Source organism: Colobus angolensis, unplaced genomic scaffold (genome assembly GCF_000951035.1).
Source record: "Colobus angolensis palliatus isolate OR3802 unplaced genomic scaffold, Cang.pa_1.0 Scaffold123, whole genome shotgun sequence".
Taxonomy (NCBI): Eukaryota; Metazoa; Chordata; class Mammalia; order Primates; family Cercopithecidae; genus Colobus; species Colobus angolensis.
Window position 1 is genome coordinate 2334881 of NW_012113475.1, and position 21544 is coordinate 2356424.

The 21544-nt window shown below is 32.7% G+C and overlaps 1 protein-coding gene across 2 annotated transcripts in view; it reads left to right on the forward strand.

Moving 5' to 3' along the window:
• The window catches only part of CCSER1 (coiled-coil serine-rich protein 1), a 1373537-nt gene that overhangs the window by 400777 nt on the left and 951216 nt on the right, over positions 1-21544 (forward strand). For both annotated transcript variants that reach the window (XM_011932673.1, XM_011932681.1), the window contains exon 6: positions 12893-13100. In XM_011932673.1, coding sequence (XP_011788063.1) covers positions 12893-13100 — 208 coding nt within the window. The remainder of the gene's footprint in view (positions 1-12892; positions 13101-21544) is intronic.

A 21544-nucleotide genomic window follows, 5' to 3' on the forward strand; every position in this document is an offset into this window, starting at 1 on the left:
GTGGGTTGTCTTGAGTTGAGAATTACTAGTCCACGTAATGGAAACACATTTTTAAAAAGAGCTGTCATTCAAAGGGAATAAATGAGTTACGTATATTAAAAAAAAAAATCAAGGGTATGTCACATATCCATTTCTTAATTTATACCCAAATATATACTTAAAAATCTCTTACAAGTGTGTTTTCTCCATTGGAACTATTCCAGAGCCTCATTCGATTATCTGTACCAACAGTGAGGAGGTGAAGCCCATCACTTGTAAAACATAAGCCATTAACTTTTCCATTATGAGCAGTGTTTGCTGCAATGAAAAATATAGTTCAGTTTATCTGTTTTTGTATTCAGGACATATTTAATGTTTGATGATATAATTATTTAAACATATTAAAGGACAACTACTTGAGTTACTTAAAAAATGTAAGTAGATTATACTTAAAATTAACCAACCCTTTAGATTATTTGAATAGGATAAACTATATAAATCAGAACCATAAAAATAGAGGAAAACAAGAAAAAAGGGAAAAAATTTCTGCCAAACATACTTTTTTTTTCCAGCAAGGAAGCTGTGCCATGAAATTCAATTAAGTGTGTAGCTTAACACTAAAATTTAAAATTAAATGCCTTTCATCTCTCTTATATAATATTTTTTATTGCTAACCTAAAAATAATTCCATGGACTATTAAAATCAATAATTCTAGTGTTTTCCATTAAAAAAAAAAAACCTTAATGGGAAGGATGACTGTTGTAGTCTCAAAATTTATATCACTTTCAAAACTAACAAGTTCGAGAAAGCATAATTCTAAAACAGCCTAATTAATTTAAAAACATATAAAACATGTTTTATATAGTTTACATGTTCATAAGATTTTTTAAAAAAACCATATAAATTCTAACATATGAAATATATTAGGATGAACTATATAAAACCTATGATTGTTTTATATAGTTTTTTAGTTTAAAAATACATAGTTTTTTAGTTTAAAAACTATATAAAACAATCATAGGTTTTATATAGTCCATTCTAATATATTTCTGGTCCAGAATTAATTCTATACCAAAATTTCTACATAGGAATTAAATTCTACTGTAAAAATGCAGTTTAGGTACTTTGTCACATGGATTGCAGCTGACTCACATTTAACACAATTTTATGTTGATACAATGACCACAAAATGTTACTATTTCTGTAATTTATTGTGACTTTTTAAATGGCATTGAATTTGTATAGTTGGTCTCAATGGAGCAAAAACAAAATAAGTAAAGCAAGTTAATTCAGAAAAATTTCTACTTTTGAAAATTTGGGGGCAAATGAAACTGCCATTTTCATTTGTATCTTAAAGAGAATCATACGTTTTTTTACATAAATTAAGAAAGTGATATATGATGAATGCCTTTTTAAAAAATGATAAAGTTCGCAATTTGTCAATATGCATTTATTATTTGGCTTCAATTAAAAATGTTCAATGTGAAAAAAAAAAGAAATACTGGATTCAACACAGCAGGATTCTTAATCAGGATTTTTCAAGTTGTTACTCTGCTAATTTTATACAACGAGCTCTGAATAATTTCAAAATATTTTTAAAATGTATTTGATGATTAATGTGTTGTTAAAAATTTTTATTATTTAGTTTCCAAAGCCACACCTGTTATTTTTATCACATGAGAACTATCTATTATAGGATTTGGTTTGTGGGGCTAGTTATGTACTATTTACTATATCCTGTGGCTGCAGATTGAAGTAGCCATCAATAGCCTAGACTATAGTTTTGTAATTCAAACTAAAACATATCTCTAGACTTGCTAGACTGATTTATCGTTTATTGTGTATTATTAATATTATAATTGAGCAACTCAATTGGTAAGGCAAGGGCTTTATAACACCTTATTGCCTAGAGCCTAATTAAATGCTTTTTATTTAGTAGGAAAGCCCTTCAAAATAAGTAGGAAGTGACACAATGTTTTCTATATTAAATTAAAAAACTATTCTCAAACAATTGAACCTCCACTACAACTTTGTTTTACAAAAATGTTCTCCCTGAAATAAGATTCTCATTTCTCAGGAGGGGCTGGATTTAAATTCAGAGGTCATGAACATTTCTCTAGAATTCCTCCTTGTGAAACTGCTGGATATCTATATTCACATGCTATCCTTGTTTTCTTTATTATTATCATTATAAGTATGATTTTGTCATTTTCATTGTTTTATTCTACTAATTGATAATATCTTCTTTACCTATAGTTCATTGACCCAGAATATTTTTACTAACTTGAATAGCTTTGCCTTTGGTGAGACTCCAAAGATAAGTCTAAAAAGTGTTCCCTGGGAAACTGTAATGTGTAAATCCTGTTACTTAAGATTAATACAGCAGAATTCTTAGCATATGTGTTTAATGTATATGAAATTGCCATATATTGTATTCACTCAACTAATACTTATTGAGAAACTGCTGGGAGCTAGGCATTTGGAAATACAAATATACCAAAAGAGAATCTTTCACTTTCAAAGAGTCTGCAGTTATGTGAAGGATGGAGATTGTAATGTGGTCAGTACAATATGTACTGTGGTCAGTACAGAGGTATACACAGGGTGTTACCAGAGCAATGAGAAGAGGCAACCAGTGCAGCCGCAGGTAGTAAGGTTTGGAGAGGACTTCCTAGTGGGGATAGGGGTGCATTAGTTCAATCTTTTTTTTTTTTTTTTTAAGACAGAGTCTCTCTCTGTCGACCAGGCTGGAGTGCAGTGGCGCAATCTCCACTCACTGCAAGCTCCGCTTCCCATGTTCAAGCCATTCTCCTGCCTCAGCCTCCCCTATAGCTGGGACTACAGGCGCCCGCCACCGCACCTGGCTAATTTTTGTATTTTTTTAGTAGAGATGGGGTTTCACCATGTTAGCCAAGATGGTCTCGATCTCCTGACCTCGTGATCGGCCCGTCTCGGCCTCCCAAAGTGCTGGGATTACAGGCGTGAGCCACTGCGCCCGGCCCATTAGTTCAATCTTAAAGGATGTGTACAAATTAGCCACCTAGATTTTGCACTATATCATAAACTCACATATATACTAGGAAAAGCTATGACCAGCGAACATGAGAAGATTAGTCTAATCTATTCTTCTACGACAATGTATGTTTTGTTTCTTTTGCTAAAGCTAAATGCATTGCAGAGTAAAACAAGGTTATGACACAGTGGGATGGAGGTAGGGCTCTGGAATTCATATATTTGAAAGTAATCTAGATGATTTTTTTGTGTGTGTGTGGGTATGAGTGAGTATGTCAAGACATTTTGGAATCCTTGACTTGGCATAGTATGGAAAATCTTTTTTCTAGTTGAAATTGAATACAAACTATCACAAGTCCTTTTGTTACTTTGAGAATGGAATGTATGAAATTTGATTGAGAAGATTAATGTAGGTTTTATTAATCTTTCTCAAATTGATAAAGTTCTGTCACCCTAAAGATTTACTCAAAGTCATAATTTCAAAGTCATAAGCGCCAAGTCTTTTACCTTTGAAAAGTATTGGAAACTTTAGTTTCCTAGCCACTATGGATTATGCCAATACTTTTAGGCATTACCTTTATGCCAGATTACAAGACAATAATTTTCCTTTTGGAAACATTATTTTCTAGACTATAATTTCTTGGCTAACACTTACAGCTCTTAGATTGCCACTTGTTGAATATTATAACACAAATTATCAGAAGCAAATATACATACAGTAATATTTTTAATAATGTTTTTCGCAAATCACATCTAAACTCCCATTTTGTGCATTCTTTAAATGGCCACAACAATGTTACATACTAGCTCTTAAAACAATAACATTATGTTCTAACTATTTTATGTGATAATGAAATAGGTTGGATTTTATTTTAGTAGTTTGGTCCTGTGAGATTAATCACATTTCTTACATAATATGGATGTGAAGTAAGCAAGGTGCTGGTATTTTTGTGGCTCATTATTCTGATATTGAAGGGAAGAAGGTAGGTGACAATTGACATTTAAAATAAATTTATTTTCACAATATAATTTCTATCTCTATAAATGATAATTCTCATCTTATTGATTCTGTTACACTGCAAATATAAAACTTTTATTGTTGATAAGAAGTTCATAATAGATAAATCACTTTAGACCTGGAGTTTGTGACTTAAAAAATAAAAGGCTGTATTTCAAAAAGCAAAAATAAAATGAATAATTAATTATCTTATGTATTTCTTCCACTAAATATATTTCAAATGAATTATAATATATAAGTTAAAAAGCCAAAAACAACATGTAACTGTAAGATCTACATTATAGGTAACTATAAAATGAAAATACTCACTGTCTATATGTATAAAATGCTGTTTTCAACCAAATATTAAATAGAATATTTAATATAGTAAAAGTTATATCCCTTTTTAGAGGTTTTTCATCATTATAAATGTATTTGATAGTAAATGTACTAAAAACTACAATGGAACTGAACTTCTAGCAAATTTTGAAAGCTCTTCAGTATCATTGTGAAATAATTATTCCTCAGATGAGACTTTGTTAAACTCATTACTCTTCTTCAGTAATTTAAAATTTCCCAAATAAAATTACTCTTCCATATAGTGGTGAATGAGGGGGTGGGAAAATTTTCCTGATCCCCACAGGAGAAAAATATGCAGTTTGGAAAATGTGGAAAATGTAAGTGTTCCAACACAGCAGATGATTTATGTTGTTTATATGATGAATTGCATGAAAGGCTAAAGATAAATAATTTTAGATTAAAAAAATTTGTTTGATACCTCTTAGACATAGGAAGACCCACCAGCCTGTGATATTTTGTAAGTTAAGAACAACTTCTACAAATATTAGGGGGCAGTAAATAAGACTTTGATTTATTTCCATCTGTATGAAATGTCTTTGATGATTTTGTGCTCTCAACTTACTGTCAGTTTTAGTGCTCTAGGAAAGAAACCCAAATGTATTATTACTTCAATCATAGCATAATTACAGGCATACAATACCTACAATTAAATAATTAATTAGAAAGTGAAAAAATATGTCTGTGTGCATAAACAAATTTGGTGTGTATCTTTGTTTATGGAATTTTTAAACAATAATTTGTTCAACCTGATTGTACTTTCATCTCTACATTCATTAATTCTGATTCTTTTCATAAGTGAAATGATCTTTAACCTGGATCTCAAATCACACGTGAATGTGAAACTAGAAAATGGGAGAGAAAAATACTCATGACATTAATGGCATGGAGAAAAGGTACTGAACATACACAATCATGTCAACCTTCCCTTTTTAAGACTAAGCAAGAACTTGCAAAGTCTGTATGATCAGTTTTACACTCATAGGTTGCTTTCTCTAAAATTTTGGACACAGCAAAAAATAAGCACCAAAATAGGTGTAAAAATAAAAGCAATAAAATTTTGGACAAGGAAACTAATTTTAGTGAATAGTGGGAGTCCTTACTATTTAATCTAATTCCCTAAGACTGTAACTTAGTGATATGTCACTCTTCTAGCTTCAGTGAAAATAGAATAGATAAATATAAGTATATTTTAAAATTTCACCCTATTAAGAGATGATACAATATGGTAAAAGAACACTGGACTAGAAGTCAGGAAACCAGAATTTCGCAGTCTTTGTGTGAGTTAGAAAATTAATTTAGGCTTGAGCTTTCCTATATATTAAATGGAGATATTTTACATGATGGACTATTATGCTTTTTCTATACTAAATTTGATTATTCTATTTATATGACTATTACATAGAATTCTGCAAGGTTTTATGGATACATTAATGAACAAGAAATATAAGTACTGTCCCTATTACTTCCTTGAATTGTCCTAGTCTCAAATATAGAAATAAATAGTTACACAGTTAATTATGATATTTCACCCTTACTTCTAGATTTAATGTCTTTCTTACTGGAATATATCCTTTAGCCATTATACCAGTTAGAATGCCTTCACCTTCAAGTAAAAGACAAACCTAACACAAAGATTATTAAACAGTAAAAACAAAAAACCCAAAATCTTGTCTAACAAGAAATCTAGAGGTAGGGAATCCTCAACTTGGTTAGTTACAAGAAACAATGACCTCTCCCCTCCCCTCCCCTCCTCTTTTCTAAACGGAGTCTCACTCAGTCTGTTGCCCAGGCTGCAGTACAGTGGCGTGATCTGGGCTTACTGCAACCTCCACCTCCCGGGTTCAAGCCATTCTCCTGCCTCAGCCTCCTCAGTATCTGAGATTACGGTCATGCATCAACACTGCTGGCTAATTTTGTATTTTTATTTTTAGTAGAGAGGGGGTTTCACCATGTTGGCCAGGCTGGTCTTGAATGTCTGACCCCAAGTGATCCGCCCACCTCGGCCTCCCAAAGTGCTGAGATTACAGGTGTGAGCCACCCTGCCCAGCCACCAGTTTTGTTTTTTTACAGCTGACTCTCCTCTCTTTTGTGGGATACACCAACCATTCCAGGCAATATATCAAGACAAAACAACATCCAAAGGAAAATAGCTATAATTATTCTGTGTTTTTTTTCTTTTTGCCAGGGAGGAAATATTTTCCTGAAGCCCTCCTACCCCAGTCTTTCTCTTATTTCTCTGAGTCATAGGAGAACCAGCATTTAAACAAATTAAGAAGTTTTGTTTTTGAAAGAAGCAGGAAGGAGATATAAAATGAAGAGCGGGCAGGCAGCCAACAATGTCTACCCATAATAATTTTTTCCTTTCAGAAATGTTATCAATTGGTTCTCAAGTTTCTGGTTTTTTGTTTTTGTTTTTCATTTTTATAATGTTCTTTTCTCTGCTGAGACTTGCCATTTTTTTTATGTTATTACCATGTTTAATAGACCTTGAAGATATTTATAATGCTAATTCAAATTCTTGTCAGCTAATTCCAATCTATGGGTCATCTCATTGTTAGTGTCTGTCTGTAAATTGTTTTTCTGCTTCTTTGCATGTCTGCTCATGTGAATATTTGCCACACACGAATGGATGACATGTTTATCAGAGTCTGTATTTTATTGTCTTCCTTTACAGAAAGAATGGAGTTATTCTAGCAGGCAGTTAATTTACTAGTAGATCAAGTGAATTTTTGAGCCTTTTTAAACTTTGAAACTCTTATGTCTATCAGCACTATGAGTCCCCTTTGTCTGTGACAGATCATCCTTTATCTGCATAGGCATAAAAAATTGCTGCAGCCTCTGTTTTTAGAAACTTCATGCAAGTTCAATACCCTGACACTACCACAGTGGCAATTTGTGTAATTATTTCTGGTTTGCTTGCTTTCATATGGCACCTGGAAGTTCATCTGGCTTTTCCTTTTGTACTGTAACATGTTATAAAATAAACATAGTTATAAGTTATTTAGCATTTATTCGTATTTGGAACATGAGGTGGAGTATAGATCAGCTCAGTCCAATGTGTTCTTAGAGGTCCCTTCAAATTAGTTTTTTTAAATGCATCTGTGATAAGCATTAAAAATGAAGTCCTACCATATAAAAGAGGTACCTGTGTATTTTTTAAGAGTGGGGTACTAGCTGCAGAGGTTTCTCTGGCGACCTGATGTTTTTTAAGAGAAGATCTGAAGGTGGGTAAAGGATTTTTTTTTATGAAGATAGAACAACATATGCAAAGGCCCTGAGGCAGTATGAACTTGGCACATTTCAGGGCCTGAATGAAGGCCAATGTGTTTGGAACTCAAAGAGCAAAGAGGCGGCTGTTAAGAGATGAGGTTTTGTGAGAGAGAGTTTCTAGACCATGAAACAACCTTGTTGGCTATGTTAACATATTTGAATTCTATCTTGCTTTTCCTCATATCACAGGTACTGGTGAAATAACTTGTTACATGTAAATGTTTATCTAAATGTAGTGTTAAGTTCTTATAACCACTACACTTACTATGGAGGGAAATGCTGATTTCATCTCTTCTAGAAATATGATGAAACATCCAGCTACAGAACAATTTGAGATACAAGTCTTTTCCTAAAATGACACTCTCAAACAATATGTTTGGAAAGGAAGTATGAAAAATATAAGTTATTCATAATCAACGGCCTTTCTGTAGGTAGGTCCTTAAACAGTTTCTGTTAGGTTCTGGGAATGCCAGTTCATTAATATAGATTTATGTCATTGTGCTGGTCTTAGAATTATTCAAGCTAGGATTAAACTCACCATAAATAACCTGAACCTTTTTAAAATGAGGTTGCAACAACAGTAAGTTTCCTAAGTTAAGGTTTTTAAAAATTATTATTTTCTGCAGCTTTACTTAATGAAGCTTTGGAAGGCAGTTGTGTGCATATGCTTATTTATTATGGTTGGTAAACAGGGGTTACTTACTTTTCTGTTCTTTGGAAATTTGGTTCAGAAATCACAATTACATTATAAAGTGTAAGTCATTGAGATGCTTTTTGGCTATAGACGTTCCCTATAATGAAAGATGTCATTGCACTAAATAAAGAAAGGTTCCTATGACAGATAATGGGATCAGTGCTATGCAACTGACATGATCTTGTATTGTGATAGCCATTTTGGCCATTATATTAAGAAATTTTCAAATGATTTGAAGAGCACTGGTGGCAAAGAGGAAATTCTAACTACCCAATGATACTACTTAGTTATAGCTAAGTGAGAAAAAAATCATAAAAATATTCTTTCTCTCTCAGGTAAGGAAAATCTTTCAGTTCCCCTGTAGTGTGTGTCAAGATATATGTTTTCCCATTAAACTTGCCTGCCATACTGAAAAGAGAATTACAGCACAACTTTTGAACTAGTTTGGCAAGAAATTCCTTTCACACAAAGGATCCCAGGAAGAAAAGTGTAAAGTCAGTTCACCATCGTAGTTTAACTTAAATGTGTTAAGTATCAGTTGAAAGACTCAAATCCTCTACTCATTCAAGAATCCACTTAATGTAAAATTTATGAGATTTGCTATTAATCTCATCCAAAACCTATGTTATTTTGGTACTTATGGGCTTTGAAAAGTCTGTATGTCTCAAACTTTAAATGTTACTAAATCTTAAATTATAAAAACTTGGTTAGCACTCATAAGCAATGAGGCATGTGTAAATATTTCTAACAATTTTACTGAAGATTCATGAAGTTGACCCAGAGAGGATGAACTGTATATAAATGTGTTCGATGGAGATTACATTGTCTTTGTTTTTTGTTTGGAGTAGTTATGGTGATTAATGAACCACTGTATCCAGCTTCAGTATCATACTCTTTTTTTTGCCAAGTTAAAGGACTATCTTTGGTGATATAAAGCACATTTGTTCAGTTTCTTGAAACTATAATAATTCAGAGTTGGCAGACAGAGTTATATATCCCCAAGTGCATGAATTGTATTATCCACTGAACCCTACTAAATTCAAGAACAGAAGAGCACCTGAATCTTGTTCTCCCCTCACCAGCCTTATTATATGTTTTCTGTACTAGAGGAAAATATGGCTTTGTATTAGAGATTTTTCTTCATTTTCTTGTCAACCACAAGGATACTTTAAGGTGAATTTACTCAGAGACACTTGGGTATTTTTCTGCCCAATAATGTCTATTGATCAAAACATTAATATTCAATATATTGAACAACTGTAAACTGTTTGGGTGAGGGAGAAGGGACAAGATGGAGGAAGGTAAACAAGAAGGCACTGCCCCTGTTGCTTCCAGGTTCTTCATCACCAACTTACCCCCACGCGGGAAAATGCAGCCCACGCCCAGGAAAATGCAGATCAACTGAGCAGGCCCGGCGGGACGTCAATCTGAAGAGATCCTAACGCACCCGGCCATGCCTATGGAGACGCCCCTATCACGCCCTTATCCTGCCCACTGCCCGCCCCCTTCCAGTACAAATGCATAAAAGTCCGCTGCCGGCAGGAGCCGGGGTGACTTCTTCGGCCGGCATTCGTGGACTGGAGAACCTCACCTGAGAGTGCCAGCGCGACTTCCCTGGCCCCCCACACCTGAGGACCAGAGAACCTCGCCTGAGAGTGTGTGCATATTTGCAATAAAGGGCTGCCGCTTTCTTATGTACTTTGGCCTCATGTTTAATTACTTAGCTCTCCTAAATTAAGTTACATTAAATTAAATTAAGACAGGTACATTAGATTAAATTAAGACATAAACCATAAGTACCAACCAATCAGAAAGACAATGGCAATCAACACAAAACAGGATGACTGTGCCGGCCTTTGCAGCTGAGTGGCAACTTCATTTAACAGATATTTCGCTGACGATTTCAACCTAATTAAGAATGGTTTTGATTATCATTGCCTTGTAGCAGATCTATTTCTTCATGTAGAGATAACATGTTTTGAGATAAATTGGTTTGTTTCTCATTTGTGAAAGAATATTAGTTTTTTTTTTTTTTGGTATGAACTACTAAAAAATTAATAATTATGGCGAACCTCTTAAAGTCAGTGATAGAATTCTATTAATCTCTGCAACTTCAGCCATCACTGCTCTTCTGGACACAATGTGGATGTTTTCAGTAATTTTGGAAAAAGTGCCATCATCTTTTTCCTTTTGGGATTAAAAATATATTCAAATTATTGAAGTATGAAAAAATGACTAATTTATCTTCAAAATGCATTTCTGTACATGATTCATCTTAGCTATTTGAAAATGGCAAAGATATTTAAATTTGTAAATATTAAATTATAATCTCCAGAGCCTCAGTAAATTTCCTGAAATACAATGTTAGAACTTCACACTAACATGATTCCTGAAAGTTGTATCAGTCCGCATGGATGTTTAGATCCATGACTGACCAAATAATTTTAAAGAGCCAGCAAGCTAACTAACAGGAATTATAGAAATATAATTTAAATTTTATTGTAATTGTGGCAGGAAATTTAGAGCCATGGACAGGAGCCCTGTAATTCGTAACAATTCACAATACAGAAACATTTTTCTGTATGAGAGTTGTATGTGTAGATGATTACAACAAATTGTGTTTTATTTATTCACCCATAATTGTATTTATCTATTCAATTTTAATTATACAAGTATTTACTGAGTCAGCCTAATATATGCCAAATACCAGGCAAGTTCACAACTTAAAAATGATACATCTTCAAAAATTCGATTACAACTAAAGTACTACTCTAATTTAATATATACCTACTGTGACTTCTAATGTTTATACTTGATTTTATTCTTATTGATCTTAGAGAAAATAGCCCTAGAAAGCATTAACACTAAATAGAAGCCTATAAGAATGACTGTATAGTTGATTGCAAGTTGGACATAATATAATTAAATTGGATCAATTGTATCAGATAAAATACACACTTTAAAGTGAAAATGTTAATGATTCTTAGTATAACTGTAAGTATACTATTTTGTTCAATTGCGTGCTTGTTTTCCACACAAAATGCAGCACTGTAGTGGTTTAGAGCTAAATGTGCATTACCAGCATTCAAACCTCAGCAATGTCCCTTGTTAGCTGTGTAACCATCAGAAAGTTACTTAACCTCTCTTGACTCAAATCACCCCACTGGGAAATGGAGATTATAATAGTACCTAAAAGAACTGTTTTGAGAATTAAATGATTTAACACCTATTAGGTCATTACATGACTGCCTGAAGTTCAATAAGAACTATATAAATATTGGCTATTATTATATGCATGCACATTATGTAGTTAGTAGAGGAAAAAAATCCTAGGTTAGTTCATTTTACATCCATTTCTTACTAACTCTTTAACAACAAGAAAAGTTACTTATCTGTGCTTTATATCTACCTCTTGAAGTTGTTCAAGGTTTGACTGAATTAACACACATGGAGTGGTTAGCACAGTACTTGGACAGTAGTCAACCCTCAAAAAATGTTAGCCATAATTTTTTATTCATTATTTCATTATAAATATACAATGGAGGTAGTAATTATTATCTTATCCCTTCAAAGGACAATTGAACCACTGAACATACCTGTGAAGATAAGTAAACAATTGAATATTATTCAAAAATGTGTTTACTAATTATCTAGTAATTTACAAATTCACTGGTCCTGTTTGTGAATAATCAGACATGAATAAAATTAATTAAAAATATATTTTCTTATCTGTATTATAGCCTGACCTTGGTGGCAAGTGCCAGAGCATCTGTTTGTTTTTTTCTCTATTTACGTTGCTAAAGTATCTTGTCATATAATTTAGAAAATTATATGATATAAAAACATATAAGAAAATAGCATAATTCAGAAATGTGTATGTATGTGTGTGTATATATATATATGGTATTGAAATTAATACCCTAAAAAAGTAGGTTACAATATTAATTATCATTATTGGATAGGTCTCTTGTTTTAAAAATGGAAAGAATTTTTTAATGGAAAGATTATATCCTAAAACTGTAATTTTCATCGAATCTTATCACTAAATATACATTTGACCCATTTCATAATTTCTACTGGAATGTCTGAAAATTTTTAAAAACTAATATCGTGACACTGGGAGCGGTGGTTCATGTCTGTAATCCCAGCACTTTGGGAGGCCAAGGCAGGCAGATCACGAGGTGAGGAGATCAAGACCATCCTGGCTAACAAGGTGAAAACCCGTCTCTACTCAAATACAAAAAATTAGCCGGGCATGGTGGCGGGCGCCTGTAGTCCCAGCTACTCGGTAGGCTGAGGCAGGAGAATGGCGTGAACATGGGAGGCGGAGCTTGCAGTGAGCCGAGATCGTGCCACTGCACTCCAGCCTGGGCGGCAGAGCGAGATTCCGTCTCAAAATAATAATAATAATAATAATAATAATAATAATAATAATAATAATAATAATAATATCATGAAATGAGGACACAAGAAATACTTTCTAGGATACTAGAAACATTGATAAACAACTTGGGAAATACTGCTGTAAGCATGCTGCACTGTAATTTTTGTTCTTTTTTTTATTTTTTTTTCTTGTTAGGAATCTTTCCCTGAAATTAACAAAGGATGTTGATCAAGAAGCCAGGTGTTCCCACATCAGCCGAATGCCCAACAGTCCATCTGCGGATTGGCCCCTACAGGGTGTGGAAGAAAACGGAGGCATAGATTCTTTGCCATTCAGACTGATGTTACAGGACTGCACAGCAGTCAAGACGTTATTATTAAAGATGAAGAGAGTTCTTCAAGAGGTAATGGTTTGCTCTAAGATTAATGTCTTTCAGTGCTGGTAGACAATGAAGTCTGCAGACGTGGTGAGATCCTGCTCTGTCAGTGATTAACTGCATGATATTGTGCAGGGGTCAGATTTCCTCTTGGACCTTAGCTAGTCTCATATGTCAAATGAATGTTTTGAAGTTCTGGTTTATAAGGTACTCTTTAGCCTTAAAATTATAAGAGCTTACAAAATACTTAAAAAATAATAAATTGATCCCAAGCATCCTTCTATTTGTCAGTTAAGGAGAAATGGGTGTCAGCTATAAAGTTATGGTTACATGCTATTATAAAACTATTGAGAGATCTATTAAATGTATTTCACATCAATGATACTAGGGCTTTGTTTTTTATGATACCATAAAAGTAGTTTACTTAGTCATTTATAAAAGTAGTTTACTTAGTCATTTTTGTTCTAATAATAATCAGAATTCAGTAAAGTTGAATTACAGTAAAATTCAATCTGAAGGTTGGAATGATTTTGCCTGAGGAATGCAGCTACCCTCCACACAGTCTGGGCCTAGTTAGTGAAACAGTGAGCTAGTCAGGAAAATGCATAATGGGATTCTTTTACGCTTGTGCCCAGAAATCAGCCATTCTTTAGGATTCAAGTTTGCTTTGGTTTGATTTTTATAATTACAACATTTGTTTTATTTGAAGGATTTCTATAAAAAGTATACACATGATTATTATTACTTCATAGACATGTGAAGTGAGAGTTAATAATTTTAAATTATTTTCCTCAAGTAAGTGTAATTTCAGGGCAACAGCCTGAAATTTGTGTCTTTGTATTACATCCCATTATCTTTAAGTAGATTTACCTTTATTGATTGGAGATATTAATAAAGAATTGAGAAAAATATTATTATTTAGAATTGATAGTCTCTATGTTATAATGATTGCTACCATTTGCTTTTTGAACACTTTCATAATAATGCTAGCAGTTACCACTGGAGGCTAGAATTGAATCAGGAAGAAAGAAGGCAATATAAGGTAAATGAATGCCATAGACTATTGGGGCTTCCAGTGTGTTCTCATCAGCTGTTATAAACTGTATTAGTCTGTTCTTACACTGCTAATAAAGACATACCTGAGGCTAGGTAGTTTATAAAGGAAAGACATTTAGTTGACTTACAGTTCCTCATGGCTGGGGAGGCCTCACAATCACAGTGGAAGGCGATGAAGGAGCAAAGTCACATCTTACATGGCGGCAGGCAACAGAGCTTGTGCAGGGAAACTCTTATTTATAAAATCGTCAGATCTCATGAGACTTATTCACTACCATGAGAACTGTATTTGGGGAACCACCCCCACGATTCAATTAGCTCCACCTGGCCCCCCACCTTGACACATGAGGATTATTATGATTAAAGCTGAGACTTGGGTGGGGACACAGTCAAACCATATCATAAACAAAAACTGGAAGATATCTTCTCTGTGTCCCATACAGGTTGTATCACTAAGGCAACCTTTGTTTCTGGATTTTCTGGATCCTATAACGTGTTGTGCTGGAGCGGTATGCTCATACCTGATTACTCTTAGAATTTCAGAAATTATGTGAACTGGCGGTTAAGCGAAGGCATCAAATAAATTATATGAACTTATAATTAAATCAATTACTTTTAAAAAGGGTAATCAGTATTCAAAACATATTTTCTATTTATTTTACTATTATCTACACTTGTGAGATGATTTACATCTTTTAGAATCACATGGTGGAAGTACTATATAATTCCTACTGTACAGATTTCCAACATGTAGATTCATTCATGTCATTTTGGTAGCTTGAAATCAGCCATGTGGGAGTATTTATGCCTCAGAAATTGGCAAACACTGCAAATTAAGGCCTTTTATTTTTGGCAAGCCTGTTGTTAAATATTTACTAGCACATTACTATGTGTATAACTATATGATTTCTACACTGACAACATAAATATTTGCCTGCAAATGAATAGATAAATTTGAATTTCTTCAACCTTTGGCTTACTATGCAACCTGATCCTCTTCGAACAAGGCAAACTTAGTAACAGCTGTTAAAATAAAATATACTAATCTCAACTATTCAGCTTTTTACCTCTCTGTTTGGTCTGAATTTTAATAACAAATTAATTCAAGCAAAAGTTAAGTAGAAAGAACTGACAGAAGGTGCAAGAGGCTTTCTTAGAGTACTTAATTTTATAATTTCAAAATATTCAGTGATATTCACTATAAAGTCAATATTCAAAATATATTGAGATGGTTTTTATACTGCCACCTATTTGTCTTTATTAAGGAATATTCAAAGAAACTGAAGAGAATCGATTTTTAAAGTTGATGTAGAGTGAACAATACTTAATATATGTTTGTGCAGCCCATTCAGTGAGCAGAGGGTCTTTATTATCAACAGGGAAAAGCAATACTATTGTATGATTAGCATAGACAACAGTTCTACTAAGAAGATATTCATAATAGATGTCTCTAAAGAAAATTGTTTTTTGTAATGTTCCCTAAGCCAGGAAGTTTTAAACTGCAATTCCCATTTTATTACTAAATTTGAGTTTAATATCAATATGCATTTAGATTAACAATATCTTTTTAATGTAAAAAAATTCATTCCTATTTTTGAACTGCTTTATTGTGATGTACAATAGTTCAATCTTTGTTCACAGATTATTTTTTAATGGCAGGAGGTCCCTGTTATCTGATTTCAAGGTAAAATAACTACTTAATTTTTATATGTCATGTTAGAATATTCTTTTATTTAAGATATTTGTTACATGAGTATTGCTTTTATATATTTTTTCCCATTGATCTATTTGAAACCTATCACTTAGTAGAAATGCAGTGCTTTCATGATATTTTTACACTTTTGCTAATAAAGGTACACCTTTCTTGTGAGCAAATCAAGTTATCCTTTATTATTTTTGAGGGAATATCTTCTACAAATAGCATTTGAAAATATCCAGAGATAGTAATAGTGGAAACACAGAATATTTTTGGCCTAACCTGTTTTAAGATTGCTGTAGGGTTGTGATTAATGACTAGTGGCTAGAAGGATGCCTAGACAGATTTTTAATAGATGACTTCCCTAAAGTTTCTAGAACAGATTCAGGGTTGTGGAGTAATAAAAATAATTCCTTGGAAATTTCTACACAACAGGCTAAATAAATATACAGGTTGAGCATCCCTAATCTGAAAATCCGAAATCCAAAATACTACAAAATTTAAAACTTTTTGAGCACTGATGTGACACCACCAGTGGAAAATTCCACATATAAGTACTTTAAACAACTTGTTTTATACATGGAATTATTAAAAATATTGTATAAAATTATCTTTGGGCTATGTCTATAAAGTATATATGAAACACAAAGGACTTTCATGTTTAGACTTGGGTCCCATTCCCAAGATATCTCATAAGGTATATGCGAATATTCTAAAGTCTGAAAAAATTCGAAAGACACTTTTGGTCCCAAGCCTTTTGGATAAGTGGTACTTGACCTGTACTCTGTTTTTCAAGTACTCTTATCTGTATAGTCCATATTGATCATGTCATTTTAATGGATATAAGCATTAATGGTGAGGTTTACTTGTAATATTTTAAAGCTACCTATAAAATTTACTTCTTGCAAACATTTTTTGTGAGCTATCACATGTTTAAAATTATTTTGCAATTTCTATTACTGGCTTAACGACCTTAGATGCTATTAAAATGTTAAATCTCATTGGCTCATTCCAGATTTTTTTTAAAGTTATTTTGTCATTAACTGGCATTTCATTACTTATTATTCTACCTACTTTGGGTTTAATAAAAATTTTCATCAAGTAATTCATTTGGCGCTTAGTAATTCTTCCATTTTATGCCATCACCATAACAATATAAATCATATTAATCTAATCCAGGTTTGGGGATTATATAGGATATGCTATTTTATAATATATTATATATACTTTCAATAAAATATAATTTTGAAAGTGAATAAAACTGTGAAAGTGAATCTAACGGCATGTTTGTATCTGAATCATCTTGGGTAGGAACCAGAGATGGAGATGAATAATGGCTAGGCATTGCTGTAAATATTCTGCTTCAGTGAACCTGTCTTTGGCCCAAGCACGTGAATGGCGAGGACTTGCTATGTCTCTTCCAAGTATACTGGAAAAGCACTGGGTTAGGATATTGTGTTTTAGATTGTTTGTATTAAACATCCTGAAACCTTCCTCTACTTAGGAGATTCTTGCTCCTAAATACTTTTCAGATCTACTTATATCTATCTCATCTTCCAACTGCTCCTACATCAATGATGGTCCATTTTACTGAAGTTACTTCATAACTGGTCTTCTTACTTCTAGTCTTCCCACCTATCAAATCAGTTTACTCATTGCTGTCAGGCTAAAATGAATATGTAATCAAGTCAGTCTTCTGTAATTTTTTGAATGTTTCCTAATTGCTCTTACAAGTTCTACTACAGGTTGTATAACAGTCTATATTTCCTCTATCATTGGAGTACTTATGTGTCTTCATTATAATTGCTAATCTTCCTTTTCCCAGTGATACTCTAAGGTGCATGAAAATGATATTGTGAACATGCATCTTCTTGTATCTTCTCAACCTGGAGGGTATTTGCTGCTTAATAAGTGTTTATTAATAAATCAATGAAAGGAACTAGATTTCATTCTGTTTACAGGCTACCATTAAAATAACTGTTGACAGAAAACAAATGATAAACTTGGGTGCTTGATGGAATGAGGATCAAAATAAGTATGCAGCAAATTTCTCCTCATTAAATGAGTGTACAATATGTTTTTTCTCCAAATATGAAATAAAGACACATCATGAAAATTACTAGATTTAATTTAATCAAGACTCATTTGTTTGCCCAAGTCTATCAATGGTAGATATAATTTCCTGAAGATTTTTCAGATCTTTCTATGCAGTAGATGGCTATAGTGCTCATTAACTGCATTTTTAAGATTATCTGCTACATCTTCCAGATTAGAAGAAAGGCCTAGTGGTTTAGAGACTGGTTATTTCCATATGTACTCACTCTTTTCACACAGAGATAATTTTGTTTTCACTAAACATCGTGGCAATTTCAGAGGAAAAGGACAACTATAAATCATTATAAAGCCACAAATTAGTAAATCTAATAAACATAAAATTGTTGGTATAAAGCCATTATTACTTCTTATTGTTTGGCTAAGCTTACCATTTTCCTAATGATGTTCTGTTGACATCCTAGATTTTAATTTTGAGGTGAGCTAAGAATGAATAATCTGAATGCAATATCACACTCCAAATTGTGTCATCCTTTTTTAAAGATCACTTTTTTAAATTAAAATGCCCATTCACATTCCCAGCAACTCCAAACTTCAACTCCCTTATTTTTAGAAAAATGACTGATGTTGGGCCCTTAGTAATTCTGTTGTTGTCACTTTATTCTCTAGTATTAGTGGTAAAAGACATAACTATAGCAAGGGAGGAGAACTGTATCATTTTTTTCTTTTTTTTCTAAATTTTTTTCACATAATTTTATTAATCTATAAAAGAAAATGTTTAATATCTACAGAGGTGGGTTTTGTTTTAATGTTTCCTTTTAGTTTGCTCTAATCCCTCTTTAACAAATATATTTTGATACATCAAGCTGAATCTATTCTAACAAAATAGGTAGATTAGTAAAAATCAAGGAACTACTTATTTGAAAATTTATGTAATTTACAGGCCCATGTAGTTGATGCAAATATTGGGGCTGTGAAACATTTGGAAAAGACCTGCCATTGATTAAAGAGCTGGAATCTATTTTTCTTTTTCTTTTCTCTACTACCTAATAGTTCAATCATTAATTTCATTTTATCTAAAAGGAATAATAATGAAAAACTTTCAAGGATAATTTTCAATGCAAATTTTTTGGGTTTTTTTTCAGTGTAATTTGCAATTACATTATAAAATTTAGAGCGTTTTCTACTTCATCATTCATCACTGTTGGGAATTTTTAAAGGGTCTATTTTTACTACATTTCTTTTTTTTTTTTTGAGACGGAGTCTCTAATGTTTTGTATTTTTAGTAGAGACGGGGTTTTGCGCTGTGTCAGCCAGGATGGTCTCCATCTCCTGACCTCGTGATCCGCCCGCCTCGGTCTCCCAAAGTGCTGGGATTACAGGCGTGAGCCACCGCGCCCGGCCTATTTTTACTACATTTCAGTAAATGATTCAAAGAGCATTAATAAGGATTTTATAACTAAATGACATTTTCCTATCAGCACATCTTGAGACGGAAAGAAAAGTCTATGGGGTAGGAACTTTAGCAATGGATAAATAGAGAAGGCAAAGGCAACAGTGAAGAGTCGTAAAGTAAAGAAATACCCAAATCAAGCAATTACCATGGAAGTATAGATAGCACTCTAATAATCAGAATTCTCTTTATACTTATCATTTGAAAATAACAACACTACAAGTTTTTGCTACCTTCTTTGTATTTATTTATTTATTTATTTTTGCTGACTCAAAAATATGTTTAAGGAAAATTAGAAAAAGAAGTGTCATGAAAACATCAAATGGCAGAAAGTTAGAGTGGCTATGGTAATGTCAAAGTAGATCTAAATATATGACATTTTACCACAGTCAGAGAGCCATACTTACTAATGGTAAAAGTAAGTTCTTTAGGAAGACACAACAATCAAACATATGGATGGCTTGTTTCTAGAACTTCTAAATATACAATGCAAAAACTGACAGAACTAAGAAATAAATTAGCAATCACAGTTGAAGAATTTAAAACATTTCTTTCTATAATTGATAAAGCAACTAAATGAAAAAAATCAGAAAATTTCTAGAAGAATTGAACAATATTATCAATATTTTTAATCCAATTGACATTTATAGAATGCTACACTTAATAAAATAATTATATATTATTTTCAAATGTGAGTGGAACATCATCAAGAAAAACTATATCCTCGGTAACAGAATAAGTCCCATTAAATTTAAAAGGTAGACATCTATAGGGTACATTTTCTTGAGAACAATGGGATGAAACTAGGAATCACAAATAATAAAATAACTATAAAAGCATCAAATATTTTGAAATTAAATTACAAACTTCTATATAACCCATAGACAAATTTAGAAAGCTGAAAGGAAATTTTAAAATGTTTCCAATGAGATGATGATAATAATATCACAAATAAAAATTTTCTGGATATAATTAAAACCATGATTATAGAGAAATTTGTAGCTTTAAATGCTTATATTTAAATAAGAGTGCTATAATTCATAACCTAACTTTCTTCCTTGAAATGTTGGTTAATGAATACAAAAAGCAGTTGAACAGAAAGAAGAAGTTCTAATATTAAATAGTACAGTAGGGAAATCATAGTTCATAATAATTTGTTACACTTCAAAATAGCTAGAAGATTTGTAATGTTCCCAACACAAAGAAAAGATACATGTTTGAGGTGATGTGTATACCAATTACCCTGATTTAATCACTCCACATTGTATACATACATTAAGAGATCACATGTACCCAAAAATATGTTCAACTATAAAATATCAATTAAAAAGGAAGCTAATAAAAGTAGGGCAAATTAAATCCAAATGAAGTATGTAGAAACACATAATAAAGAATAAAACCGTAAAATTAAAAGCAGACAAATCATAAGCCCAAAAAAGTTAATAATAAAATGACAGAATTAACAATAAATTTATCAGCATTGGAGGATATAAGGTTGTCATAAAATCATACATTGCTGTGTAGAAAATTAGCTCTAAAATCTAGTAGGCTAAATCAATATTTGTTATCTCAAAGTTTCTATGGTTGCGAGTTTGAGAGTGGTTACCTATGGGTTTTGACTGAAGGCATCTCATTAGGTTGCACTCAATATGTCAACCATGGCTGTAGTCATGAATTCTTGGCTGAACTTGAGGATCTACTGCCTAGTTCATTCACTTGCTGTGTGGCAAGAGGACTCAGTTCTTCATTGCTGGTACTCAGAGGCCTCAGTTTCTTACCATGTAGCCTTTTCACTGGTCAACATGGCAATTGACTTTCCCCTGACTACACAATCCAAGAGAGAGAAGACAAAATGCACCATGTCTTTTGTAACCTAATCTCAGAAGTAATATACCATCACTTTTGTCAAATTTATTAGTCACAAAGATCAAACTTGATTCAGCATGGAAGAATAATATGAAAAGAATGAATACTACGAGGTAGGGAACATTGTGGTCCATCTTGGAGGTGGTCTACCAGTCAATGGTATATTCCTCTCATATGCAAAGTACACTCAGCCCCTCCCAAGGCCATTCAAAGTATCTTTCAATTACAGCCTCAATTCAAAGTGCAGAATCTCACAGACCAATGGAACAGAACAGAGTCCTCAGAAATAATACCACACATCTACAGCCATCTGATCTTTGATAAACCTGAGAAAAACAAGAAATGGGG